This window comes from Peromyscus eremicus, chromosome 1 (genome assembly GCF_949786415.1).
Source record: "Peromyscus eremicus chromosome 1, PerEre_H2_v1, whole genome shotgun sequence".
NCBI lineage: Eukaryota > Metazoa > Chordata > Mammalia > Rodentia > Cricetidae > Peromyscus > Peromyscus eremicus.
Window position 1 is genome coordinate 53,510,384 of NC_081416.1, and position 27,953 is coordinate 53,538,336.

Sequence of the window (27,953 nt, forward strand, 5' to 3'; positions counted from 1 at the left end):
CTCCCGGACCGGAAGTGGTGGAGTTGCTGGAACTTCTGGGGTTTTGCGGCAGCGAAGGGGTGGGAAAGACTGAGTTGGGTCAAGTCCTGATACCGGAAGCGTTTCTCAGGGAGAGTGCAACGGTGTGCACCGAGCCCCGCTCGCTGTAAATCGCATGTACAATGCAAAGCAAGTGCACTGCGGGGCTCTCGTTGAGTGTAAAGCACATTCGAGGCTTAGCCAGATTGTACCCCAACCCCTGTTTGTGGTTCAGGGTCAGAAACTGTTGCATCGGTAAATCGGGCGCCTCTGTCTGCATGCAAATAAGGCGCACGACCTCTGCAAGCCCCACCGCGTCATAATGCGTCACGGCTTAGTCTCTATAAACCCGCGTGGTAGGTGCAGCGAGCTGGCGTGGGCGGAGCGGACTCGGCACCCGCCTCTGGTGGGCCGACCTAGCGGCCAGCGGGGGGCTGCGGCGACGGGCCTGACATGCTACTCCCTAGGCTACGCGTCCTGGGCGGCATAGCCGGTTCGGTGCTCCGTTCAGCTGCTACCTGGACGTGCGAGGCAGGCCGAGCAAGCCGGGAAGCAGCAGGGTGGGAGCCTAGCGGGGCCCGCAGCTTCAGCAGCGCCGCAGTGGCCATGGCCCCGATCAAGGTGACCGGTCCTAATTCTCCTGGATCCACCCTGTTGCGGCATTTTGGACTGCTCGCGGGGTCTCGGGCTGTCCTCCTTGACGCTTTCTTCCCGTCAGGCTTTCTGTAAGACCCCCCCTTGTTGCCCCTCCGTCGCGGGATATTCCTTGACCCTCCTTGTCACATTAACTGCGACGTTCAGGGACAGGTCCCCACCATTGTCAGGCGACAGATGCTATGTCATTTTCCACATTCTTGAAATATCTCTCTCGCTGCGTGGCCGCTTTTCAAACCTCTTATACCCCTCTCCAGAGCCCCATTTGTGATAGTACTAGATGTCGCTTCACCGAATCTTTTGAGAGGTGGTCTCTTGGAGACTGGGTTGTTTTTTGTTGTTGTAGTTTTCTCTTTTTTTTTCCCCATTGCTGTCTCCCCTCTGTGAATGTTTCCCCCGCTGCTTCTGTTTGGCCTTTCTGGAAGCTTCTTGGACTTTATCCCTTTTTTTTTTTTCTTTTTTGGTTTTTCGAGACAAGGTTTCTCTGTGCAGTTTTAGTGCCTGTCCTGGATCTCGCTCGGTAGATCAGGCTACCCTCGAACTCACAGAGATCCGCCTGGCTCTGCCTCCCTAGTGCTGGGATTAAAGGCCCTTTCTTTTTCGAAAAAACACTTTTTAATATGTATTTAGTGTGTGTATTTGGGAACACACATGTGCATGTGGAGGTCAGAGGACAACTTTCTCAGGAGTCAGTTCTGTCTGGTTATGGGGGTTAGGCTTGGTGGCAAACACCTTTACCTGTTGACCCCAGCCTCCCTTCCTTTTGTTCCCTCCTGTGGCTTCGGGAAGCCTCCAGGTAGGTGGACACTCCCCACCTACCCTGAGAGCCTTTGACTTGGGCATCTTCCCTGGCTTTCCGGTGTGTGGACAGGATGTCCTCCCTCCCTGTTGCCGGGCGCTTTCTCAACGCCAAGCACAGCCTCTGTCCTCCTCTCTGCATTGATCCATCCTGGGCGGCTTGTTGACACAGCCTTGCGACACTTGGGGAGGCCGCTCCCTTTCTCTGTTGCCAGGCTTAAGCAAAGCCAGGCTTCCTTGAAGCTTGTAAGATGTGGGGCAACTGGGAGATACAGAGGACAGAGATTGACCCCTGGAAACTGACAGGCGGCATTTTCTCTGCTGGGTGTCAGCCCCGGGCTCCATCAAGATCTGTGTCTGCCTGGATGTGGCTTACTGGGCCGTTCTTTACCCCCTTTTACCCTGGAGTCCTTGTCTCCAGGTGGGAGATGGAATCCCCTCGGTGGAGGTGTTTGAAGGGGAGCCTGGGAAGAAGGTGAACCTGGCAGACCTGTTCAAGGGCAAGAAAGGAGTCCTGTTTGGCGTGCCCGGGGCTTTCACGCCTGGCTGCTCTAAGGTGAGGCTTCTTTCCAGAATCAAGAGTGTGGGAGAAAAGGACTTAAAGGAGTTAAATCTAACACTTCTGATTGATCCCGCTCACCGAAGAACTGAAAAATTACTTGGGACTTGTGCTAATGAGACAAGAGTTTTGCCCATGGGAATTTCATGTTCTTGACCACAGATATTTAGGTTCAACCTTCCGAGTAGCTGAGGTGAGAAGGAAATGGCGTGTTTCACACTGCTTTCCTTACCCTGATCAGAGGTTTTAGAGCATGGGAAGCTAAAGAGCCGGCTCAGGCACACCAGCAGCTGTCTCTGTTTTGACCCTGTGTTTTCCTCTTAGACCCACCTGCCTGGGTTCGTGGAGCAAGCTGGGGCTCTGAAGGCCAAGGGAGTGCAGGTGTTGGCATGTCTGAGTGTTAATGACGTCTTTGTGACTCAAGAGTGGGGTCGAGCCCACCAGGCGGAAGGCAAGGTGAGGTGTGGGGTCTGTGAGGGGTCAGGCCCAGGTAGGAGGTTTCCTTGTTTCTCATTACATTTTATTTACTTATTTTATGTGTGGGGTGGGCACTCATGCCGTGGTACTTAAGTGAAGGTCAGAGGATAGCCTATGAGACTTGGTTCTCTCCTGCCATGTGGGGTCTTGGGGATTGAACTCAGGTCCTCAGGCTTGGTAGCAAGTGCGTGTATTCACTGAGCCATCTCACTGGCACTGGAGGTTTCCTTGTGACATTACTCTCTCCCTCAGGTTCGGCTCCTGGCTGACCCCACTGGGGCCTTTGGGAAGGTGAGTGTACCACCCTTCCCTCAGCCTGCAGTTGGTCCTGGAGGGACTCGTTATGTGGGGAGCAGCCCCTGACCTGTTTGGGGGCTCTCGACACCAGTCTCTGCCTGTCTTCTAGGAGACAGGTTTATTACTGGATGATTCTTTGGTGTCTCTCTTTGGGAATCGCCGGCTGAAGAGGTAAAGTGGGGGCATTCCCCACTGGCACTAGGGGCCCAGGCGGCTGGCTCGGCTTCTGCAGCTGTACCTCCTTTCTGCAGGTTCTCCATGGTGGTAGACAATGGCATAGTGAAGGCCCTGAATGTGGAGCCGGATGGCACAGGCCTCACCTGCAGCCTGGCCCCCAACATCCTCTCACAACTCTGAGGCCCTGACCAGATGAAGAAGGTCCCCTGTCCTTCCCATCTTCCCTGCTCAGCTCGAGGCTGAGAGGCCCAGCATCTCCTCACCTGGGGCCACTCAAATGGAACGTTGATCATATTTCTGCAATAAACAGTCTGATTTGTGTCTGCCTCTGGCATGGAATTGTCTGCTTTGGCCTTGCTCATGGTGTAGTTACAGTTGGAGCCAAGGTGAATGGAGGGGTGTGTGGGAGAAAGTAGAGGACAGCCAGGGCAGCAGGTACCTGGAAGCTGAGAGGAAGCCAGAATTGGCTTTACTTGGTGCATCATGAGATAGCTGGTGTAGATGGATGTTTCCGTGTCCCAACCTTCAGGTCCCAAATAACCAACTCAGAGGCTGAACGTAAATTCTAAATGCTCAGTTGATAGATCAGGCTTGTTACTAGCTAACTCTTTAATTTTAATTTAACCAACATTCCTTATTTATGCTCTGCCACCTGGTGGTACCTTTATTAACATGGCATGTTCATCTCCTGCTCCCTCTGCATCTGGCTAGTGACCCCCTGACCCTGCCCTTCTTCCCATCATTCTTAGTTTGGTTACCTCACCTATACTTCCTGCCTGGCTAATGGCCAGTCAGCATTTTGTTAAACCAATTTGAATGACAAATCTTTACAGTATACAAGAGGATCATTCCACAGCATTTCCCCCTTTTTGTCTAATTAAAAAGGAAGATTTTAACTTTAACATAGTTAGATTAATACTTATCAAGTAAGGATTACAGTTACAATATCCAGTCTATTTGTATTTGACAAAATAGGAGAAAACATTTAATTATCCATCCCATTCTTGCTGAGTCCAAAGTTTTATATCTAATTTACCCTTTTATCATAACTAAGGAAAATTATTACTATGACTATCTAGTCTTCAACTTCATCAAAGACTCCAGAAGGATGAAATGTTTCCTAATGACAGGGACATCAGGGTGCCTGGACAGTAACTCAAAGTTTCTCTGCGATGATGAGGCATCCATCTTTGACCTACAGGCCTAGCATATCTGACAGACTTTCCTGTGAAGCGGGGAATTTTGAAGGACTGTCCTACCATACCTTGGCAAAGTTCAGCAGTCACTTTTTGTGTGTCCTACTGGTTCAGTTTGGACAGTAACTGTCAGCAATTGAGGCAAGGACAGTTTCTTTGTCCATGTGGCTAGCTTTTGCCATAAAGAAAACAAACTCCATATGGAATTTCTTTGATTCCCATCATCTTCTCTGGAGTACATTGGTACTATCAGAAGCAGACGTGTCTCACTGTCATGAAAAGTCTAAGTTATTAAAATTTTTAAATCCCATGTTCAGTAGGTCTTTGAAGTATTTGAAGATTACCTATCTATCTGAAATACATCTCTGTATACAAGAAAACCTAACATGAATATAAGTTTGACTAATAGATGGCTAATAATCTATATTTCTTAATTATACATTACAGTTTTGTTTGTTTGTTTGTTTTGAGATAGGGTTTCTTTGTGTAGCTTTTCACCTTTCCTGGAACTAGCTTTGGAGACCAGGCTGGCCTCGAACTCACAAGAGATCTGCCTGCCTCTGCCTCCTGAGTGCTGGGATTAAAGGTGTGCGCCACCACCGCCCGGCTATACATTACTTTTTTTTTTTTTTTGGTTTTTTCGAGACAGGGTTTTTCTGTGTAGCTTTGCGCCTTTCCTGGAACTCGCTTTGGAGACCAGGCTGGCCTCGAACTCACAGAGATCCGCCTGCCTCTGCCTCCTGAGTGCTGGGATTAAAGGCATGCACCACCACCACCTGGCTATACATTACATTTTTTTTTTTTTTTTTTTTTTGGTTTTTCGAGACAGGGTTTCTCTGTGTAGCTTTGCGCCTTTCCTGGGACTCACTTGGTAGCCCAGGCTGGCCTCGAACTCACAGAGATCCGCCTGGCTCTGCCTCCCGAGTGCTGGGACTAAAGGCGTGCGCCACCACCGCCCGGCTATACATTACATTTTTAAATGAGTTGCATAAACATAATATCTTAAGAGTAGAAATTTACATATTACAAAACTAACCTTAAATTTGTATCAATAAACTAAAATCCATACCAATGTAAAATATGTAAGAGTAATAGATGTTTTTTGGATTAAAGTAGATTCAGTAATCTACCCTTTTATCCTGTCATTTCTTTATTTTCCCTTTATCTTTTCAGAATAAGATCCCTGAATCTAATCTCCTTTGTTTAGCTTTTTTCCTTACCATTATCCATAACAACTTGTAACCAACTCCCCTAAAATGATAATAAATATCCATAACCCATTTTTTGGGGGGGGATGTGAGCATAGTTTTCTAGACTACTTCCTGATGATTAGGGGGTACTGGTAATCTTTGGAGACCCTGGGAAAATTCAGGATTATGGTTAAATCCTGGCTGGAGAATTCTGTGAGGCTGGATCATCTCAGCCATCAGCCTTGAAGCTATTCTGGAACGTTGAATCACCTGAGCCATCCATTCCCACTGGAAATTTTCCAGGGGGTCTTCCTTGATCAAACCTGATTTTTCTTTTTCTTTTTTTCCTCTCTTTTCTTTTTTTTTTTTTTTTTTGGTTTTTCAAGACAGGGTTTCTCTGTGTAGCTTTGCGCCTTACCTGGAACTCACTTTGGAGACCAGGCTGGCCTCAAATTCACAGAGATCCACCTGCCTCTGCCTCCCAAGTGCTGGGATTAAATTTGTGTGCCACCACCGTCTGGCTTGACCTGATTTTTCTTAACCTGGAATGAATCCACACCCTCTCATTTCCTGTGGGAATAAAAGCATAACCTTTCCCCAAATTAACATATCTTTTGACTTAAATTTTGAAGTCAAGATAGTTTTAAAATATATAGGTTGGTTGAATCTAGCAGTTTTCATAATCCAGTGTCTCTTAGAAGCCAAAAAAATTCAAAGACAACACAATAACCTACAGGATCCAGACTCTCTGTGTATTTTCCCTCTATGTATAGCTTATATTTTTTATTACGCTATTTTGTAAGGACTTTCTCTACCATTTTTCTTTTCTCTCCCAAGCCTGTGTATTTTTAAATACAATGTAACCTGTTTAGAGGCTTTTTTTCCATCTGAATCTGTCTTTACTGCATATCAGTAACTTTTCCTGACTTACATGAGCAAAAACCTCAAACCCACCATACGGCTTGCTGGTGGAGCTTGTGCTGGGAGCTTAAACCTGCAGGCAGCAGCTGAAAGATGCCTTGCTGTACCTCTGCACATGTGAGAGACTGCAGGGACCCACCATATGGCTTAGCTCATGGCAGCTACCAGGAGATGTGTCTCCGTACTGTAGCTGGCATGAGAGACATGAGACTAGGAATCCAAGTCTGCTAGATTCAACCAACCTATATATTTTAAAAATATCTTGACTTCAAAATTTAAGTCAAAATGGCTCCATTTTTGTTTGTTTAGAACCTTTTTAAAGCTTTTTCAGGTTTTATGTGGATCTATGCTGGACAGTGGGCACCATTTGTAGGTGAGGTTTTTCATGTCCTGACTTCCTGGTCCCAAATAACTGACTTAGAGGTTGAATGTAAATTATAAATGCTCGGTCAATAGCTCAGGCTTGTTACTAACTAACTCTTACATTTTAAGTTAACCCTCATTCCTTATTTATGCTCTGCCACCTGGTGGCACCTTTATTAACATGGCATGTTCATTTTGTCCCTCTGCATTTGGCTGGTGACCCTTAACTCCGCCCTTCTCCTTCCCATCCTTAGTTTGGTCACCCCACCTATACTTCCTGTCTGGCTAGTGACCAATCAGAGTTTTATTAAACCAATTTGAGTGACAAATCTTTACAGTATACAAGAGAATTTTTCCACAGCAAGCTAGTGCTTGGTCTAAGGAGCTGGGTGATTCCATTTACTCTTAAAACACAGGACAGGAAGCTTGGCTTCAGGCCTCCCATTTTGCAGACTTCAGTTCCTCCAGGAGCATCTCTGGTACTGACCAGGCTTCCTCAGAGCACACAGTACCAGTCTCAGTACAGGAGTCTTCCTGGGGGAGGAGCCTTGGAGACATGTGGCCAGTAGTGGTCAGAAATGAGGGACCGACAGTAGGGACACTGGTAGGATCTGGGGCCTCAGGAGATCCACATCCAGCTCCTAGCCCATGGAATCCATGTTCAGGGAGGCAGAGGTTGGCTGGGAAGCCCTTGCTGTGTTTAGGAGGTAGTATAGTTCAAGAGGTAGATGCTTACAGCACACTTGACTGATCTGTTTAGGCGTAGTGAGGTATAACACCAGTCTTGCCCTGTAGCAGACTTTCTCTTGGACCACCAACCAGCTCCCAAATAAAGACATGGAGACTTAATATTAGTTATGAATGCTCGGCCTTAGCCTATGCTTCTCCCACTGGCTCTTGCAACTTAATTTAACCTGTTTTTCTTCTTCTTTTTGCCTTGGGGCTTTTAACCTTTTTTTCATTCTGTATGTCCTATTCCCGTGTCCAGCTGGCTGGTAGTTGCCTGGCTGGCTGGCCTCAGGCACCTCCCTCTCTTTCCCTCTAGTTCTCTCCTCTTTGCTACTTCCTGACAACTAGCTGCTAACCCTGCCTCTCTGAGTCCAGGTCAATTTTATTAAATTAACGCAAATCCAAATGCAACCCATCTTTACGTAGTTAAACGAAAGCAGCATAAACAAATACAACACATTTTTACCTAGTTAAACAAATATTCCACAGCACTGTACAGTACTCAGGATCAAACCAGCTCTGCAGCAGCCAGAGGCTGAGAGGCCAGGCGGGGTGGAAGAGGTCCTGGAGCTGAAAGGAGCCTAGGGATGGGAGTGGCAGAGGCGAGTCAGGGTGAGCCGGAAAGGTAGTGCTGGCCTAACTTACAGGAGCATCAGGCAGTCTGGGCACTGGGGCTGCCTGGCTGAGGCTGTCTGGAAGTCAGCAGTTCAGGGCTTTGAGAGTGGTAAGCAACTTGCCTCCCAGCCTTCCCAGGCACCAGAGGACTTGTTCAGAGCACAGATCCGAGTCAAATCTGAGATTGTGTGGAGCTGGGAGGCAGAAGAGAGGTGTCGAAAGATCTGTAATGGGATGCCAAGGGGGAGGGCACTGGGCCAGGTGGGGCCGTGGGCGCTCAGGGTAGAGGACTAGGTGGTGACTTTGGGTTCTCCTTCTAAGGGGACCTACTACTCAGCTACCTGAGTGGCCAGTGCACCTGTCTTTTCTCCTGAGATTCTCTCATCCTACCCACTGCCCTGTGTCACTGGACATTGCTCACATGTCCTCTTGTGATGCTTGGGTCACAGTAACCCTGAGGAGCGAGCACAGTGCAGAGACTTGTCCCTTCCCAGATCTTTAGAGATAAAGGAAGGAGCTGAGGAACAGGGCTTCCTACCGCAGGGCACTGCCTGGACTAGTGGAGAACCCTGGCCCCTGAACTCTGCCTCCCGGTCTTCCCGCAACCTCATACCACCCTGGCAGTCCCTCTCACAGACACCAACTTTCATTTCTCACCGGCAGCCTATCTTTCCCATCCTTACAAGGCCTCTAAGGAAGTGTCCTCTCCAGAGGCTGAGTCTCTAGGCTGAGAGAAGGGGGTTTACAGGGTCCCAGTGGCACCTTGGGACAGCCTTATGGGGTTGGTGGGCCCTGGTTGCACAGCACCTGGGCTCATCTTCCTGGGGAGGAACGTCTAGTGTTCAGCCAGCCCTGGAGCCGCTCCAGGCCCCTAAGGAGATCTACACCTGCCAGAAGACTGCAGTAAGGCTGTTTCTAGAGCCAGCAGGCGGGGCTTCAGGTCTGAGGTAAGGCGAGCCAGGCCCTGTGGATTGGGCCTGAGGGCTTGGGAGGCCTGAGGCCGCACCTGGAACAGAGACTGGTGGCTTTTCTCCACTGTAGAGGCCAAAGGGCCAATATTAAGGCCAAACAATTGAACAAATGTCCTAAAAGAACCCAGACACACATACTAGCTTTATGCTGCTGGAGCAGGAAGCCTGAGGGTCAGCTATTAAGAAGACAGGTTTGCAGCACGCAGAGGCAGAGGCAGGTAGATTTCTGAGTTCGAGGCCATCCTGGTCTACAGAGTGAGTTCCAGGACAGCCAGGTCTACACAAAGAAACCCTGTCTCAGGAGAGGGAGGGAAGGGTTGGGGCTGGAGAGAGGCTCAGGGGTTAAAAGCACTGGCAGCTCTTCCAGAGCATCTGGGTTCAGTTCCCAGCACCCACATGGTGGTTCACAACCATCTGTAACTTCAGTTCCAAGGCTTCTGGTGCCCTCTGCTGGCATCTGTGCTGCTGTGCACATGTGCGTAGACATACATACCTGCAGGTAAAACACCCATACACCTAGAATGAAAGAGATCCCAGCATTCAGGAGACAGCAGCAGGCCAGCCTGGTCTACAAATTGAGTTCCAGCACAGGATGTTCTGTGTGGTAGGGTTTTATGTAGTCCAGGCTGGCCTCAAACTCCACACTTAAGCCATGGATGACCTTGAACTCATCCTCCTGTTCATCTCTCAAGTGCTGGAACTATAGGTGTAGTCTCACCATGTCCCGCTCACGTTCTCTTGTTATTGTTAGACAGGGTCTCCCTATGTGCCCCCGGGTGGCCTGTAACGATGTAGTGTTAGTTATTATGCGGCGCTGTGTTGTTTTTAATCGGGGCAGTTTACCGTTACAGAAAAGCCACAAGGCACAACAAAACCCACTATAAGAGTTTATTGGGGGAAGGGGGACAGAAGGGAGTGCTTAGGCCTATGGAAATCGTCCTGCAAGGAGAGATGGGGAGGAGCATGTGACCGCTTTTTATGGATTCCCGTGCATGCGCATATGGGCTTACATGGCTAGCTACACCAGGCATGAGCATAGATTACGTGATCATGCTGTACGCAAATTACGTGACTACGTGACCACACAGGGCATGGATTATGTAGGACGTAAGGCCCCGGAATTACTAAGCATCTTGCCAGTGCATGCGCGGTCATGGGAGGGTGGCTAGGAATTCTATCATGTAGAGTGGGCTGGCGTAGCACTAAGAGTTCTGCCTGCCTCTGCCTCCTGAGTGCTAGGATTACAGTGTACACTATACCCTATTTAACTTTGTGTGTGTGTGTGTGTGTGTGTGTGTGTGAGAGAGAGAGAGAGAGAGAGAGAGAGAGAGAGAGAGAGAGAGACAGTTTCTTACTGTAGCCTAGGCTGGCCTTGAACCGGTGCCAGTCCTGTTTCAGTCTGGTATTACAAGCATGAGCTTCCACTGGGACTTGTGTCTTTTCACCCTTGCCAACAACAGAAAACTACAATGAGCAGGTGGCTATCTCTTGCATTACTTGACCATTTTGGGTGTGGAGTGTATAAACTGATTACATGACTGCTCCATGGGATAGTTAGGGGGAAGTTGTTTTTTTTTTTTCTTTCGGTTTTTCGAGACAGGGTTTTTCTGTGTAGCTTTGCGCCTTTCCTGGAACTCACTTGGTAGTCCAGGCTGGTCTCGAACTCACAGAGATCCGCCTGGCTCTGCCTCCCGAGTGCTGGGATGGGATCAAAGGCATGCGCCATCACCGCCTGGCCAGGGGGAAGGTTTTTTATTGTAGAGATGAAAGAGGGAACAGCCAGAGGCATCTGGAAGAGCTCAGAACAGAGACAGAAAGAAGGAGACTGACCATGACCAACAGACTGGACCTGGCCAGGGCTGTCTGTGAAAGGAAGGAGAATAGCAGGGCACAGAGAACAGAGAAAACCTAGTGAGAGAAGCAAAGAGCATGGGAGAAAAAACAGAATAGCAGGGTTATAAGGGGAATGAGTCACTAGGGGGAGGGAAACCTGTTAGCTAGAGAGAGGGTTGGGTAGGCGAAGAGGTGAAAAAGGCTAGGATGTTGGCCGGGACTTTGGAATGGGTCACAGGTACTTGTGATACTGAGGGAGCCTGGAGGCCAGCATTTGCTTTGATATGCTGATAGGCACCACAGGTAGCGATAATGTCCTTTCTGTCAGAGCTAAGGGAGATGATTCCTTTTGGGTAGATGGGAAACCAGTTTCATAAGTTCCGGAGGAAGGCTGGTGTTTATCTAACCTGCAGAAATGCTCCCATAGTCCAGGTTGAGCTTGTGTCTGGATATTTAAACTGCCTTTTGGAGTTTCAGGAGTTGATTTTCCTTGGGACCTGATATGGGATAGATCAAGTTTTGCTTGGGAGCTCATAGATGGACTGAGGCGGCCGTCATTGGCAGCTGGGTGATGACTGGGTACTCACACCTCTATCTTCTTGCTCTGCCAATTTGAACATGTTTTCACCTGAAAACCCAGTATGGCTGCTGGAATTCCAGATATCACACCTGTGTCTAGTAAACGGACAGGAATGCTGTGTCCTGTGTAGCTTAGGTCCTGGTACCCTGGCTAAGGAGAGCAAAGGACTGAAGAATGGACAGACACAGATACACAAAGCTGGGATCAGGTAGGGTCTGCTACCAACACTGTGGCTCCAGGAAAGCTCAGTGTGTGTATTGGGTGCAGCGCTGGGGAGGGTTACCTAGTTTCAGTGGGAGGTCTCTGCAGGCGAGCAGTCGATAAACATCGCAAGGAGGAGGCTGCAGTTGCTAGTCTCTGCACACACTCATCTATAGTTAGTAAACATTCGTATGGACCCAAAGGAGGGCTTTGCCACTCCTCTTGAGCCTGGCCCATATTCCCCTGCATCCAAGATCCTGGAGTCCTCAACATGACCAAGCCCATGTCAAAATACTCACTCATTCAGGGCTTCCTCAGCTCCCTACAAAGGAGGAAATGGAGAACAGAAGAAAAGCTGCCGCATCCCAAAGGTGGTAAATTCCAAGACCCCAAATGGGTGCCTTTCTTAGTTGTTTTTAAAAATCATCTTGACATAAGCTAGAGTTACCTGGAAGAGGAAATCTCAACTGAGAAACAAAACAAAAAAAACCTCATCTCCATCAGATTGGCCTGTAGACATTCCTGTGGAACATTTTCTTTTCTTTTTTTTTTTTTTTTTTTTTTTTTTTTTTTTTCGAGACAGGGTTTCTCTGTGTAGCTTTGTGCCTTTTCTGGAACTCGCTTTGTAGACCAGGCTGGCCTGGAACTCACAGAGATCTGCCTGGCTCTGCCTCCCGAGTGCTGGGATTAAAGGCGTGCGCCACCACCGCCCGGCTGCATTTTCTTAATTAATGGTTGGTGTGGGAGACCCAGCTCACCCTGGGGGTTGCCACCCTGAGCAGGTAGTCCTGGGTTGTATAGGAAAGCAGGCTGAGCATACCATGAGGAACAAGTCAGTAAGCAGTGTTCCTCTGTGGACTGGAACTTGCAATCCTCCTGTCTCAGCCTCGGAGGTAAGTTAGGTATACTTAGACAGGATGCAGTGTGTGTGTGTGTGTGTGTGTGTGTGTGTGTGTGTGTATCTGTCTATCTATCTATCTATCTATCTATCTATCTATCTATCTATCTATCTATCATCTATCCATCCAATACAATGCTATGTATGTTGTTTATTGACCATGGTTACTGGTTCTAACTCCCTTCCCAAGGCAGCCATGGAAACTAAACTAAAAGCTCTCTTCTCCAAAGCTGCTCATAGAAGTTCTAAATTCTGTTCTCCGTCTGTCCATCTAGGAGCTAGACATAACACTAATTCTTTGACCTAGCCTTGTCTGATAACAGATCATGAGACCCTAGAGGGGTCTGTCTCATCCCATGGAGGGAGGTGCTACAGATGGAGCCAGTGAGAATCTGAGCAGACAAGCTGAGCTGGTGACCACACCCATGCTGGCCCTGTCGGTCTAACTACTTTTTAGTGAGGGTGTGAAACTTCAGTCCTGCCTCCATGGAGATGTCACCCTGAGAACCCAGAGGACAGGGTATGGCAGGCCCCCAGGGCAGTGTGCTCTTCCCCTGTTCTTCCCCTGCTCCCCTTCCATCTCTCTATCTGAGCCTTTTGTCTCTTTTCCTCTACTGTGCTGGGAATGGAGGCCAGCCCTTGCTAGGCAAACAATCTCCTGCTGACCCACACCCCCAACCTTGTAATACTAGTTGTAATAAATCAAGCTGAAGTAAGTTTCTGAGTTTTCTGACATGCTCTGCAGATGAATTGCGCAGAAGGGCTGAGGATAAAGCCCTTGCCTTGCAGTCATTGCGAAAAGAAAGCAAACAGAAAGAAATTAGTATTAAAGACTGGGGCCTGGAGAGAAGGTTCCGTGGTTAAGAGCACTTGATGTTCTTATAGAGGACCCGAATTCAGTTCCCAGCACCCGCATGGCAACTCACAGACATCACCAACTTCAGTTCCAGGGGATCCAACGCCCTCTTGCAACTAGGCAGGCACCAGGCATGCATGTGGCACACAGACATTCATGCAAGCAAAACATTCATACATATAAAATAAAAATAAATATTAATAAAAGAAAAACCAAAACTGGGCATATCTGTAATCCCAGTATTCAGAAGGTGAAGGCAGGAGAATCAGGAACACAGTCCAGTTGAGGAACCTGCCTGATTCCATTTTTGAAGGCAGGAGCCATTATGCTGTATTTTAATTTTTTTTTTCCCTCTGTATTTCCTTATTGCTCCATCATATCCCTTCTGTAAAACTACTGTGATTTTACTCCTTAAAAGGGGCCCAGGGGATGGATTCTGGGGTGCTCTCTTTAACCCGACTCAGGAGGCAGTTGAGGTGTACCCAATAAAAACCAAGCTTGCTTCAAATTTGGCTCAAATTCTGGAAGTGGTCTTATTCTCACCATTGGCAATAACACAATTTTAGCTACATAGCAAGTTCATGAGACCCTATCTTTAAATAACACACACACACACATGCCCACACACATGAATACACACGCACGTACACCTACACTAGGGATGCAGGTATGGCTCATTTGGTAAAGTGCCTGCCACACACAGAGAAGGACCTGAGTTCCAGTCCCTAGAATCTATGTAAAACTGGGTGGGGGGTGCTCTGCTAAAAACCCATCACTGGTGTATGTGGGGGTGGGGTGGGGGGTGGGGTGGGCGGCAGAGCCAAATGAAGCTCATTGGCCAGTCAACCAATCAAGGCTCAATTTCATGTTTAGTGAGAGACCTTGTCTCAAAGAATAAAAGTGGAAGGCCAGAGAGATGCTGGGCAATTAAGGGCCCTTGCCACATAAGCCTGGTGACCTGAGTTCGATCCCCGGAACCATAGAAAGAGTCAAGGAGCAAACTGACTGCACACATTGTTCTCTGATGGCCACTCGCGTGCCGTGGCACATGCTCCCACACATGAGCATCATACATACACAGTGACAATAAATAAAGTGGACAGTGATTACAGAAGGGTGCAATGTCAATTTTTGGCTTCCACATGTATATGTGCCTGCATGCATACAGATGCACCCACACAGATGTACACACCCACAAAATGACAAGTTCATAGCATATACACAAATTTAAAATGTTTTTAGTATACGGCATGTGGAAGGGGAGGTGCCCATGAAGGCCAATAGGAGAGCATTGGATCCCCTGGAGCTGGAGTCACAGGTGATAGTCAGCTGACCTATGGGTTCTATGAGCCCAACCTTGGTTCTCTTGAAGAGCAGCAAGTACTTTGACTCACAGAGCCATTTCTCCAACTTTGGCACACAAATTAAAAAAAAAATATGTTGTGGGAACCTTGTTGGTTAAACGGTGTGCTGCTCGTGGATGGCCGCCGCCTGCAACGGCCATGCCAGCGGAGGAGAGTGCTGGAGGAGAGTCACGAGCCATAGTTACCTTTTTAGAGCTTTATTGGGGGGGGGGAGAGGGAGAGAAGAAGACAGACAGAAGGAAGGAGCAGAAAGGAAAGGAAAGGAAAGAGGGATGCACAGAGAGCCCACCTGCTTTTTAGGCTGGGATGCCGTCAAAGGCTGATGCCGTAATTAAGGACCAAATCCTTACATCCCAGACTTTCCCTTATTATAAAAAAAAAAGCAGACCGGGCGGTGGTGGCGCACGCCTTTAATCCCAGCACTCGGGAGCCAGAGGCTGGCGGATCTCTGTGAGTTCGAGGCCAGCCTGGGCTACCAAGTGAGTTCCAGGGAAGGCGCAAAGCTACACAGAGAAACCCTGTCTCGAAAAACCAAAAAAAAAAAAAAAAAAAAGCAGGTAGATGGGACTAGGGGCATCGTTCCTCTCAAAAACTGCTTCTAGCTGACAATTGGACATCGGTTGGCTCTTGGAGGAGTCTTCCGAGGTAGACAGGCATTGTGGGATGCTGTCTGTCATCCATTTGCTCTGGAGACATGTATCTGTGACATGGCTGTGGCTGGGAACTTTCTGTTTGACAAGATGTTGATGACCTCTGGACTCTGGTTCTGTGGTGGTCCTGTACCATTAGCTGAACAGTGAGTTAGAACAGGGAACTGGGAAGAGAAAAGCTTGTGGTGCATGAGAATTTATTTTTTGGAATTAGGGACAAGGCAAAGATCAGGGCCCTGTCTGTATGCACGTGAGAATGAGTGGGTAGAGTTAAGGTGAGTTAGGGCGAGTCATTGAAACCGCCCAAGCCCGCCCATTTGAGCCTGCCCACTGCCGGCAGAAGTCAGACAGAAAAGGTTGCATGTGGCAGACACAGAAGTGGTCAAGGAGAAGGGTTCAGAGCTTTAGCAGAAAGCTTGGAGATAAAGTAACTCTTACTTGCCTGTTCGCTGGCAGAAGTTCCCGTGACGCTGTTATGCCCGCCCCTGTCCGCCAATGTAAGAGGTAAATGTATCTGCCCCTTTGTCTCATGGCTGTAGCCGAGAGAAAAATAAAAAATTAAAATAACAAACTGGGATCAGACTACAGTCTCGGGCGTCCCCAAAGAGTGGAGAGAGATCTATGAATCAGCTCAAGTCATCGTTCCTCTTCGTCAAGGGAAGGTGAGGGCTCAGCTGTACAGCAGTTGGTCCACCGTTGAACCCTAGACACCATTGACCCCCTCGTCAGGAGCGAAAATGTGCCTGCCACTGCCAGTACAGCCCGAGGACAACCCCCGGGGTGTCTGTCGCAAAGAATATAGCTCAGACTACAGCTGCGAGAACAGCAGACTCACTGTGAAGAATCATGACGGTAGCAGTAGTGGTAGCTGTGTGGGGGTCCAGCGGAGGTGGCGGTCTCGCGGTCTCGCTGGATGGAGGAGGAAGGTGGCAGGCGGCAGCGGTCACAGCAGGTCCTCTGTGCTCGGTGGTGTATCCGAGTCATGGCACCAATGTTGGTTAAACGGCGTGCTGCGGCCATGCCAGCAGAGGAGAGTGCTGGAGGAGAGTCACGAGCCATAGTTACCTTTTTAGAGCTTTATTGGGGGATGGATAGAGAGAGGGAGAGAGAGGGAGAGAGAGAGAGAGAGAGAGAGAGAGAGAGAGAGAGAGAGAGAGAGAGAGAGAGAGAAAGGAAAGGGAAGAGGGAAGGGAAGGCGGAGAGAGAGGGAGAGAAGAAGACAGACAGAAGGAAGGAGCAGAAAGGAAAGAGAGGGACGCACAGCAGAGGGCCCGCCTGCTTTTTAGGCTGGGACGCCATTGAAGGCTGATGACGTAATTAAGGACCGAATCCTTACAAACCTGGTTGTATGCACAAACAACCTGAAGCTGGCAGCTGGCATCTAGAACGGGACAATCTTGGGGAGTCAAACCCCCAACTAGTGGGACCTCATGTCCTGTCCAGGTAGAGAGTATCCGAACTGAACTGGATCAGAGGCCACACCACTTGCTTGGCATGTGGAGATCCCTGAGTCTGGTGAGTTTTCTGTGTTGAATTTAGTGGCATGAGAACAGAGGGAAGGCAGGACACATTAAATCAGGCGTGGTAGTCCATGCCTATAGTCCCAGTACCAACAAGATGGAGGCAGAAGGATCAGAAGTTCAAGACCAGCCTCTGCTAAGTAGTGTGTGTGTGAGAGAGAGAGAAAGAGAGAGAGAGAGAGAGAGAGAGAGAGAGAGAGAGAGAGAGAGAGAGATTGCTTTCTTCCAATCCTCACATGCATCATGACTTTTTGGGGTCATTATTGAGTCAAGTAAATGCTATTTGATGGTGAGCCATCTCTCCGGCCCAGCAGGTGCTATTTGAACACAAGAGCTGTGATACTCTGACAGTCCATCTGATGACCAAGGTAGCTACTTAATTACTAACGGGAGGGTAGCCTATACATTGTGGATATGCTAGAAAGGATGAAGCGGACCGACTTCAACTTTGTTACTCAGAATAGTGCATAACTTAAAAGGTGTGAATTGCCTGTGGGTGGTGGTGATGCCTTTAATCTGAGCACTCGGGAGGAAGAGGCAGGTGGATCTCTGTGAGTTCGAGGCCAGCCTGGTCTATAGAGGAAGTTCCAGGACAGGCTCCAAAAAAAAAAAGTATGAATTATTTATTTCTGAAAAATTCTATTTAATATTTTCAGACCCTGATAAGCCACTGGTAACTAAAACTGCAGAAAATGAAACCAGGGTAAAGAGGCTTCTACTATGTGTCTTTTCCTCTTATATCTCATTGGACAGAATTTAGTCACGTGGTCCAAACAGCTGCAAGGGAACCTGGGTAATCACTTTCTTCCAAGCAATCACATGTTCAGCTAAAACTGAGGATACTGCTGCTATGGGAGAAAGAGAGACATTGGGTAGAGAAGAAGAAGCACAGGCCACTCAAGGGCCACTTCTGAGAAGAGGGATCATTGGGAAGCCCATGGCATCCAAATGGTTGGTATCACTTCTCTGGTGTTCTACCAGCCTTGGAAGCCAGGCATGGTGGCACACAGCTCTAATTCCAGTTCTTGCGAGGCAGAGACAGGAAGATCTCTGTGAGTTTGAGGCTAGCCTGGTCTACACAGTGAGTATCAGATAAGCCAGAGATATATAGTGAGACCCTCTCTCAAAAGTCCAAACTGTCAGCCTTGGAAGGAGCATGTGCTGAGCTGTCCCAGATCCCTGTGTGGCCTTGTGACCCTGCTCTAAGCCTCTGTCCCACCAACCTTGATCTCCTCCATCACCCTACTTCTACCGCAGTGGATCTTCCAGACCAGAAGACAACATTGAGGGGGGTCAGTTCTCTTTTTCTGAGTGTTCTGGGGATGAATGAACTTGGATCCTCAGGCTTGCTCTGCAGCCATTGTTAATCCCAACATCGAGAATAAGACCACTACCACAATTTGAACAAATTTGAAGCAAGCTTGGTTTTTATTGGGGTGTACCCAAGAACTGGCCAGCAACTGCCTTTTAAATCGGGTTAAAGAGAACAGCCCCAAATCCATTTCGTGGGCCCCTTTGAAGGAGTTTTAAGTAGTCTTACAGAAGGGAGACAATGGGGCAATAAGGAAATGGGGGGGGGGGAATCACATGGTCATCATGTGATTAGGGAGGGTCAGGGAGGGTAAGTGTATTTTCAAAAACAAGTCAAGGTCACAGGTTGGGGAAGGTCAGGTTCCAGGAAAGAGAGAGCAACTCAGCTCTCACAGTAAATAGAAACTTAACAATACAGCATAATGGCTCCTGCCTTCAAAATGGAGTCAGGCGGGTTCCCGCCGTCTTTACTGAGTCTTCTGCTGGCTTTTTTTCCCCTTTGGTCAGGGCTCTGTTACACTTCACACTGCAGCTCAGCTGTCCTGGAAATGACTATGTAGTTTATAATTGCAGTAATCCTCCTGCCTCAGGCTCCTGAGTGCTGACATTACAGGTGTTGTGCCACCATGCCCAGGTCCCAAAAGGAATTCTTGATATTGGTGACTTCACCCAGTGGGAAGCTGTTACTCCCACCATTCAAGAATAAGACCACGCCTTTAATCCCAGCACTCGGGAGGCAGAGCCAGGCGGATCTCTGTGAGTTCGAGGCCAGCCTGGGCTACCAAGTGAGTTCCAGGAAAGGCGCAAAGCTACACAGAGAAACCCTGTCTCGAAAAACCAAAAAAAAAAAAAGAAGAAATAAGACCACAACTGTAATTTTTTTTTTTTTTTTGAAACAGGGTTTCTCTGTGTAGTTTTGGTGCCTTCCTGGATCTTGCTCTGTAGATCAGGCTGGCCTCGAACTCACAGAGATCCACTTGGCTCTGCCCCCTGAGTGCTGGGATTAAAGTCGTGCACCATCACCACCTGGCCCACTACTGTAATTTAAAGACAAATTTGAAGCAAACTTTAATTAAATACTGGCCAGGTGAATGGGCTCTGGCCAGGTCCATCATCTCTGGGTTTCGAGAAAATGGTTTGCAGCAGCCTAAGTATTTCCCATCAGGTCCAATTAGGGGCAAGCATGCATCCTGACGTATTTCCTGCCTGTGAACCTCCCGCCCACATGTGATCAAGCACATCTGGTGCAGATGGGTCAAACAAACTTGTTTAGGGGAGTGAAAAACATGTGTCTTGTCATCTCCCATAAACAATAGCCTCCAGCATTTGAGGAACTATCTGTCCTTGAGCAAGGTTTCAGATCACAGGCATTTTTGTTTCATGGATCTCGTAGGCATGGTAATTAAAACTTAAAATGTGACTTTGGATCTCATAAAGTCATGTCTCTTGTATAATTCTAAGGGGCATGTTCAGATGTCTAGGGTTTCACATTTTACCCCCAGGTCCCCTCACAGTCATGTAAGGTGCCCTGCCTTCAGCCACTGTCTTCTGAGAGCCATGTCTGAGTCCTTGTGTGGCATTCAGGGACTCAGTGGTGAATCTGCCAGGCATGGACTCTGAAGGCAAACTCTGGAGGGGTGTTCTAAGATGTAAGAACAGTCTGTACTAAAGCCTAAGGTGGGGAGGATGAGGGAAGTCTGAGCGCAGTGAGGCAGAGATGTGCGGCTCTCGGCTTCTCTTGGTGGAAACCTGGCCTCCCAGCTTTCAGGACGCAGCAGCTTCAGACACATTTCGCTTTCTTTCCTCTTAGACTCCTTCCTCAGGGTGTGTTCTCCAAGGCTGTGTAGCCAGGGCAAAGGCTGTTTTGTTGGTCCTCTTGGAGGGCCTCAATGAGGAGTTTGTACACCTCACAGCTCACTTTCCTTCTGGATTTTATTTTCCTGCTTAATAGGTATTTAATGGTGGACAGGTCCTTAATGTGCATCTTTAATTACAAGGGTGGCTGTCAGGGACCAAACATGAACCATGGAAAAGTACTAGCTAGGCCAGAGAACAAGCCACAGGCCCTAAACCAGATGCCCCCAAAGATAAAGAACATCCCGTAGTCAGGTAGCATAGCAACAAAACAATGGGCCCTGACCAGTGATCTTACCACCTAGCACAACATCCTGCAGCCTCACGACTTGCACGTCCTCCTTCACCTGCATGTCTCCCCTCAGCTGCACGTCCTGCACATCCTGCACTCCTTCCCTCCTTCCTGCCCCCCCCCTCCCATGCTATATAAGCCTTGCTGAGGAGAATAAAATTTGCAGCTTGATCAGAACCCTGTCTTGCTGTCTTCCTTTGTGTCTCCCGTCCCTTCCATTCTCTCCCGCAGGTGGGTCGCCCTGTTGACACTCCGCTGGCAGGGGCAGGTGGCTGGTGACCCCAGGTGGCTTCGGGCTCCTCTTTGTGACCTGATGTGCCTGCCTTGCTCTTTCACCAGACAGGGAGGGGTCAGGGAGCAGGTATGTTGGGAGCTCCCAGAGCCCAAGGTGGTGGACTTGAGCTCTGCTCCCTTCTGTCCAGTCCCACAGAGCTCTCTCTCTCTCTCTCTCTCTCTCTCTCTCTCTCTCTCTCTCTAGCTCTGTCCTTTACTTAGGTTCTCACTATGTTGTTCACGCTAATCTTGAACTCTGGATTCAAGCAATCCTCCTGCCTCAGCTGGGACTACAGGTGTGCACCACCTAGTACTGAGGTGCCCTCTTTCTTCCTTCCTTTTTATTTGTTGATGTGTATGCACATACATATGTGTGCCATGTGCATGCCTGGTGCTCTTGGAAGTCAGAGGAGAACATCAGATTCCCTGGAACTGGAATTACAGACAGCCATGTGATGTCATCTGGGTGCTAGGAACCTAACCTGCCACCTCTGCAAGAGCAGCAAGTGGACAAGTGGTGGTGCATGCCTTTAATCCCAGCACTTGGGAGGCAGAGGCAGGAGGATCTCTGTGAGTTCCAGGCCAGCCTGGTCTATAGATGGAGTTCCAGGACAGCCAGGGCTACACAGAATTTAATCAAGAAAATTGAAAAACATTTTATTTCTATGTCTATTGGTGTTTGCTTGCTTGCATATCTGTGCAACATGTGCATGCACTGTGCTTGGAGGCCAGAAGAGGGCTTTGGATCTTCTGGAGCTGGAGATACAATTGTCACATGGGTTCTGGGAATTGAATCAGGACCTCTGGAAGAGCAGCCCGTGCTCTTAACCTCTGAGTCGTCTCTCCAGCCCCTCTCTTGTTCTTTTAACAATCTCATGTAGCCTAGGCTGGCCTCAAATTTGATATGAGGGTGACGAGTGGGTGACTTTGAACTCCTTATTCTCTGACTCCATCTCCCTGGTATTAGGATCACAGGTGTGCCCACTACACCTAGTTGGAGGCTCTTTATCTTGTCTCTGCCATGGGAATTCTCTTAGTCAGGAACTCGAACTTGGCTTTGGATCTTGACACAGTAGCTTCCTGGATGCATGGCCTCAAGTGACAGAACCTTTCTAAACAGAATGCTCCTCCTTGTGAATGGGGCTAACAATAACAAGTTTTATGCCTAGGGGATATGGGGGTTATACAGATACAGAGCTGGGAGTCTTGTGATGGCTGTAGTTGCCGTATATGCTTGGCAGGGACATCGGTTCCACAGGAAAGATGAAGCCACCACAGAATGCAGTAGGTCTGGGATGGGGTTTGGGGTCTTCAGAAGAAAGGAAAAGTCTTTTGTGAGAAGTGGGTAGTTGACTGAATGTAGTAAGGGTGAGAAAGAGGAGGGGGTTCTTGTGGAGAGGGAGAGAGAGAGAACAGGGAGGACAGAAGGACATAGAGGGGACAGAGGGTTCCAGGAGGGAGTAAAGGAAAGAGGAAGAAAGACTGGGTTTGTAGCTGGAGTTTCCTCTCCGGGTCCCGCCAAGCCCCAGCAGTCTGACAGTCCACTTATTTATTTTTTTGTTTTTTTTTGTTTTTGTTTTTGTTTTAGAGACAGGGTTTCTCTGTGTAGCTTTAAAGCCTGTCCTGGAACTCACTCTGTAGCCCAGGCTGGCCTCCGACAGTCCACTTATAAAATAAACACACAGATGCTTATATTATTTAAACTGTTTGGCCTGATGGCTCAGGCTTCTTGCTAACTGTTCTTATATCTTAAATTAACCCATTTCTATTAGTCTGTAAATTGCCACGTGGCTCGTGGCTTACCGGTGCCTTACATTTCGGTTGTCATGGTGGCGGCTGGCAGCTGGCAGCATCCCTCTGCCTCAGCCTTCCACCTCCCAGAATTCTTTTCTTCCTTGTCCCGCCTACCCTATCCTTCCTGTCTGGCTACTGGCCAATCAGAGTTTTATTTATTTACAACATACAGGACATCCCACAGCATGGGTAGTATATTTCTTACTCTTTTTTGTTACTATAAATAACAAAATACCTGACAGAAACAAAGGAAGATTTTTTTTTTCTTTTTTCTTTTCCAGAGACAGGGTTTCTCTGTGTAGTTTTGGAGCCTGTCTTTACTCTGTAGACCAGGCTGGCCTTGAACTTACAGAGATCCACCTGGCTCTGCCTCCCGAGTGCTGGGATTAAAGGCATGTGCCACCACCGCCAGGCTAAAGGAAGATTTTTTTTAAATTTACTTATTTAAATTTTTTTTAAATTTTATTTTGAAGATTATTTTATTTTATTTTATTTTATTTTATTTTATTTTATTTTATTTTATTTTATTTTATTTTATTTTATTTTATTTTATTTTCTGTGTACAAGTGTTTTGTCTGCATGTATACTTTTTCACCACCTGCATGCATTGCCTGTGGAGGCCAGAGGAGGGCATGGGAGTCCCTGGAACTGCAGTTACAGACCGTTGAAGCCACCATGTGGATGCTGGGAAATGAACTTAGGGCCTCTGAAAGAGCAGTAGCCCTCTTAACTGTGAAGCCAACTCTCCAGCCCTTTGTTTTTGAGACAGGGTCTCACCTATCTCAGACTGACCTTGAACTTGATATGTGACTGAAGATGGTTTTGAACTTCTGATCCTCCTGCTTCCACCTCCCACGTGCTAGGATCATGGGCATGTGCCACCAGTCCTGGTATATGTAGTGCTGAGACTTGAACTCAGAGCATCATGCATGCTAGGCAAGCACTCTACCAACCAAGCCACAGACTCAGCCCATGATTTCAGAGGTTTCAATCCATCGTGTTGGGAAAGGCATGGTGGAGCAGCCTGATTCACATCATGGCTGAACAGGAAGCAGAGAGCAAGACAGGAAGTAGGCAGAAATAATACACCCCTGAAGACCAGCCCCTAGAAATCTGTTTTCTTTAGCTGGGGTCCCATTTCTTATTGTTTCCAAAACAAAAATAGAGCCATATTTGCTCTGTCTGGGGGCCAAACCTTCAAGCCACAAGCCTGCAGGGGACATTTCAGATTTAAATCATAGTAGTCAGGGTGGTAAAGGGGCCTTTTCTACAGGGCCTTAAAGGTCATGGACAGAGATTCCAGCTTGATTTGAATTTAGGGAGAGGCCATTGGAGAAGGCCTGGAGAGGGAGGTCTGGGTTCCAGCGATGCCTAGAGCCCGGAGACAGGCCGGGAAGGCGCCCAGAACCGAGAGCGAGCCTTGGGAAGAGCAGGAAGGAAGGTCTGGTCAATTGACAGGTGGCAGGCCTGAGCTGGCTTCACTCTTCAGCTGTCAGGGCTGCAGCTGGCACTGGGGGGCACATGGTGGGTACTGGCACCTGGTGAGCCGTGGGCAGTGGGCTCTGGCCTCTACTGCAGCTGGATCTGGCCTCCCATCTGGGCAGCATGGGTCACTGAGCGTCTCTGGACCTGAACACCTGCTCCCACAGCTGGCTGAGAAGGAGGGAGTCTCTGTGGAGATGCTAGCAAGCCCTGGAGGCTCTGTTTCATGTTTTGACTTTCCGAGTCTGGGGTCCTGAACCATCTGAGTACAGATGCAGCCAGGCCGCTGGGGTACCAGGTGGGACTCTAGGCCACTCAAACACGGAGGGAAGGCTGCACAGTGACTGTGCCTCTGGCCCGGTCCCAGAGCCCTGCTCCTGCTGGCCTTCCTGTTGGATCATGGCTATGCAGAAATCTCAAAATCGGAAGAGAACTGAGGGCTGAAGGTTTCCCCATCCCTACCTTGTGCAGACCCAGAAGAGCACCTAGGGACTGTCGGACAGGGGCAGAGGCACTGAGTCCACTGTCCATTTGTCTGTCTGACAGTCTCTGCGCCTTGCCCTTCTTTTGGGTCCCTCTGCTGGACAGCAGTCTGAACTGAGCCCTTTTAGAAACTGGCACCAGGGGGAGGGGGGACACCAGCCAGTGATCCAGCACCTAACAGCCTGAGGCAGAAGGCTCTTGAGTTTGAAGCCAGCCTGGGCTATACAGTGAGACCTTGTCCCAGACCAAGCCAAACCTGGTAGCTTTTACTTTTTGTTTGTTTGTCTTGTTTTTTCAAGACAGGGTTTCTCTGTGTAGCCCTGGCTGTCCTGGAACTCACTCTGTAGACCAGGCTGGCCTCGAACTCACAAAGATCTACCTGCCTCTGCCTCCCAAGTGCTAGGATTAAAGGCATGTGCCGCCAGCGCCCGACTAACTTTTAGTTTTGTATTTTGAGACAGAATCTTGAACTTGCTAGACTTCAGAGCCTGGCTTGCAATCCCCCTGCCTCAGCTTCCCTTATGGCTGGGCATACAGGTCTGTGCCACAAAGCCTATTTTTTTTTTTGACAGAAGTTTATGTAGCCCAGGCTTGCTTCAAAGTCCTTATAGCCGAGGAAGACCTTGAACTCCTAATCTTCCTCCTTCTCCCAAGTGTTGGCTCATAGGCATATGCTACATCTGGTTTAATTTGGCTTATCTAGTATTGGAGATGTTACCTGGGGCTTCCTGCATGGGAGGCAAATGTTCTCCTAACCCAGCTACCTCCTCAGCCCTCTAGACTTACTTTATTACATTTATTTATTTATTGTGGTGTGTGTGTGTGTGTGTGTGTGTGGTGTGTGTGTGTGTGTGTGTTGGTTAGAGGATAATTTATGAGAGTTGGTTCTTTCCTTCCACCATGTGGGACCCAGGGATCAAACTCAGATTGTGAGGCCTGGCTAAAAGTGTTTCTGCCTGTTGAGGCATTTTGCTGGCCCTGGTTTTTGTTTTCTGAGATAGGGCTTTACTGTACAGCTGTGGCTAGTCTGGAACTTGTTATTTAGACTAAGCTAAGCTTGCTTGGAACTTCTTAAGATCCTCCTGCCTCTCCTTCCCACGTGCTGGGAATATGGGCATGAGCTACCAGGCCTGGGGGGCAGAGTCTTTATAGACCTGGCTGGCCTGGAACTCAGAGAGATCCACCTGCATTTCCTGGGAATAAAGGCACGTGCTACCATGCCCAGCACGTTTTTTATTTTTAGATATAGTATTATTATATAGCCAAGGCTAGCCTCAAATTTACCATCCCTCTCAGCCTCCTGAATGCTGGGGTTACAGGTGTGAGCCCCCATACCGACCTGAGGAGTTAATTTCTTTGAAAAGAAACTGATCAAAAAAGACCTCCGAGAAAGCTAGTTCTGATGTCATTGTCGTTCATAGGACAAGATGCAAATATGTTCAACATCCATCAACAGGAGACTAAATGAAGCCTGGTGGTGGAGCACACCTTTAATCCCAGCACTCAGAAGGCAGAGGTAGGCATCTGAGTTCGAGGACAGCCTGGTCTACAGAGTGAGTTCCAGGACAGCCAGGGCTACACAGAGAAACCCTGTCTTGAAAACAAACAAACGAAAACAGTAGACTAAACGGAGAAGAGACAGCGGAGGCCCAGAGCTGTGCAGTTCTTAAAATGTCAAGTCTGGGCTGAGGACTTAAAAGTGTTAAAAAAAAAACCAGGGCTTTAGTGGCATGTGCCTGTGACCAGAACCTGGAACACAGTGCAGAGATGAGGCCCTCTCTAAAGATGGCAGAAGTGAGGGTCAACACGAAAGGCTGGCCTCTGACCTCCAGCAACATTTATTTATTTGTTTAGGTTTTTGAAGACATGATCTCTCTGTGTAGTCCTGAATATCCTGGAACTTTCTATGTAGACCAGGCTGGTCTCAAACTCACAAAGACCTGCTTGCCTCTGCTTCCCAAGTTCTGGAATTAAAAGTGTGAGCCGTGATACCTGGCTCCCTGAATGGAAAGACAGTGAATCTTGGCTGCCTGGGGCTGCAGCTCAGGCTGTAGTTCAGTACTACTAGGTGCTTAGCGTGTGTGAAGCATGGGCCCCCTCCCAGCACCACCAGAGAAACAAGATTGCAAAACACCGTGACACAAAACAGAAGGCCCATGGCCATGTGTGTGCCTGGCACACTTACGTCCTCAGAAAGGATACAGAAGTAGACCAGTGGCTATCTCTAGCTAGGGCAGTGGGAGTGATGGATGATAGACCCTTGAGTTTCTCTCTGTTTTTTTTTTTTTTTTTTCCCCAAGACAGGGTTTCTTTGTGTAGCCCTGGCTTTCCTGGAACTCACTTTGTAGACCAGGCTGGCCTTGAACTCAGAGATCCACCTGCCTCTACCTCCATAGTGCCCAGCTCTCTGTATTTTTATGCATGGGTGGGGGATGAGGGGGTGGGGAGGGTGTGTGGTGTGGTGGGGTGGGGTGGGTGGGACAAGTCTTACATCCTAGCCTAGGCTGGCCTGGAACTTACCACTAGCCCACTCAGGATGGTCTCTAATTTATGATAAGCTCTGGACTCAGCCTTCCCAAGTGCTGGGATTACTATTGTGAACCACTGTGTCCTTTTATTTTTCTATTTATTTTGACAGGGTCCCGCTATGTAGTCCAGACTATGTTTCAGAATATTTGTTTACACTGTGAAGATGTGTCACTCTGGTTGGTTTAATAAGGAGCTGTATGGCCAATAGCGAGGCAGGAGAGAATAGTCAGGACTTTGGGGAGAGAAAGAGGAACTTGAATCTAGGCACACTAGAGATGCCAGCGAGATACGGAGGAAGTCAGACGTACAGAGTGAAAGAGAGGTTAAAAAGCCGTGGCAGAACGTAGATGAATAAAAGCAGGCTAATTTAAGTGATAAGGGATAGTTGGGAACAAGCCTAAGCTAAAGACCAAGCTTTTGTAATTAATAATAAGTCTCCGTGTCACCATTGAGGGGGCTGGTGGTCCCCAAAAATAGTTCAACAAGAAAGCTTGCTACAAGATTGGCTACAAATTCCTAGCCTGCCTCAGCTTTCCAAGTTCTAGTTACAGTCATGTGCCACTGAAGCCCTGGTTTTTAAACACTTTTTATTATTGCCTTATGGGTCTATTGCTGTGATACAACACCATTACCAAAAGCAAACCCGGGGAGGAAAGGGAATTCAGCTTACAGTTTATATAGTTCATCATCCAGGACAGTCAGGGTAGGAATTCAAGGCAGGAACTTGGAAGCAGGAACCGAAGCAGGGGCCATGAGAGACCGTCCCTTACTGGCTTGCTTGTTCAGACTGCTTTCTCAGAGCACACAGGGCCAGCTGCGGCCCTGCCCACATTGGGCTGGGCTCTCCCACATCAATCATCAATCAAGAAAGTACACCAGAGGCTTACCTAGAGGCCAGTCTGGTGGGGGCGTTTTCTCAATTGAGGTTCCCTCTTCCAAAATGACTCTAGTTGGTGTCAAATGGACATAAAACTGGCCAGCATAATCATGCATACGCATATGAAAATGTCTAAAGAGCCGGGCGGTGGTGGCGCACGCCTTTAATCCCAGCACTCGGGAGGCAGAGCC

General features: G+C 48.4%; 1 protein-coding gene across 2 annotated transcripts; it reads left to right on the forward strand.

Annotated features, from left to right (window-relative positions):
- Nucleotides 1–31: 31 nt before the first annotated feature.
- On the forward strand, nucleotides 32–3,306 carry Prdx5 (peroxiredoxin 5). 2 transcript variants are annotated; one of them, XM_059262019.1, is made up of 7 exons: nucleotides 32–374; nucleotides 486–639; nucleotides 1,892–2,026; nucleotides 2,354–2,485; nucleotides 2,759–2,797; nucleotides 2,913–2,974; nucleotides 3,055–3,306. In XM_059262019.1, exons 2-7 carry the CDS (start codon nucleotides 625–627, stop codon nucleotides 3,158–3,160), a joined length of 489 nt encoding a protein of 162 aa, XP_059118002.1. In that variant the 5' UTR covers nucleotides 32–374; nucleotides 486–624; the 3' UTR covers nucleotides 3,161–3,306. The 2 variants fall into 2 exon arrangements, with proteins under 2 accessions (XP_059118002.1, XP_059117991.1); XM_059262008.1 differs by lacking the exon at nucleotides 32–374 and having other exon boundaries at nucleotides 382–639.
- The last annotated feature ends 24,647 nt before the right edge of the window (nucleotides 3,307–27,953 follow it).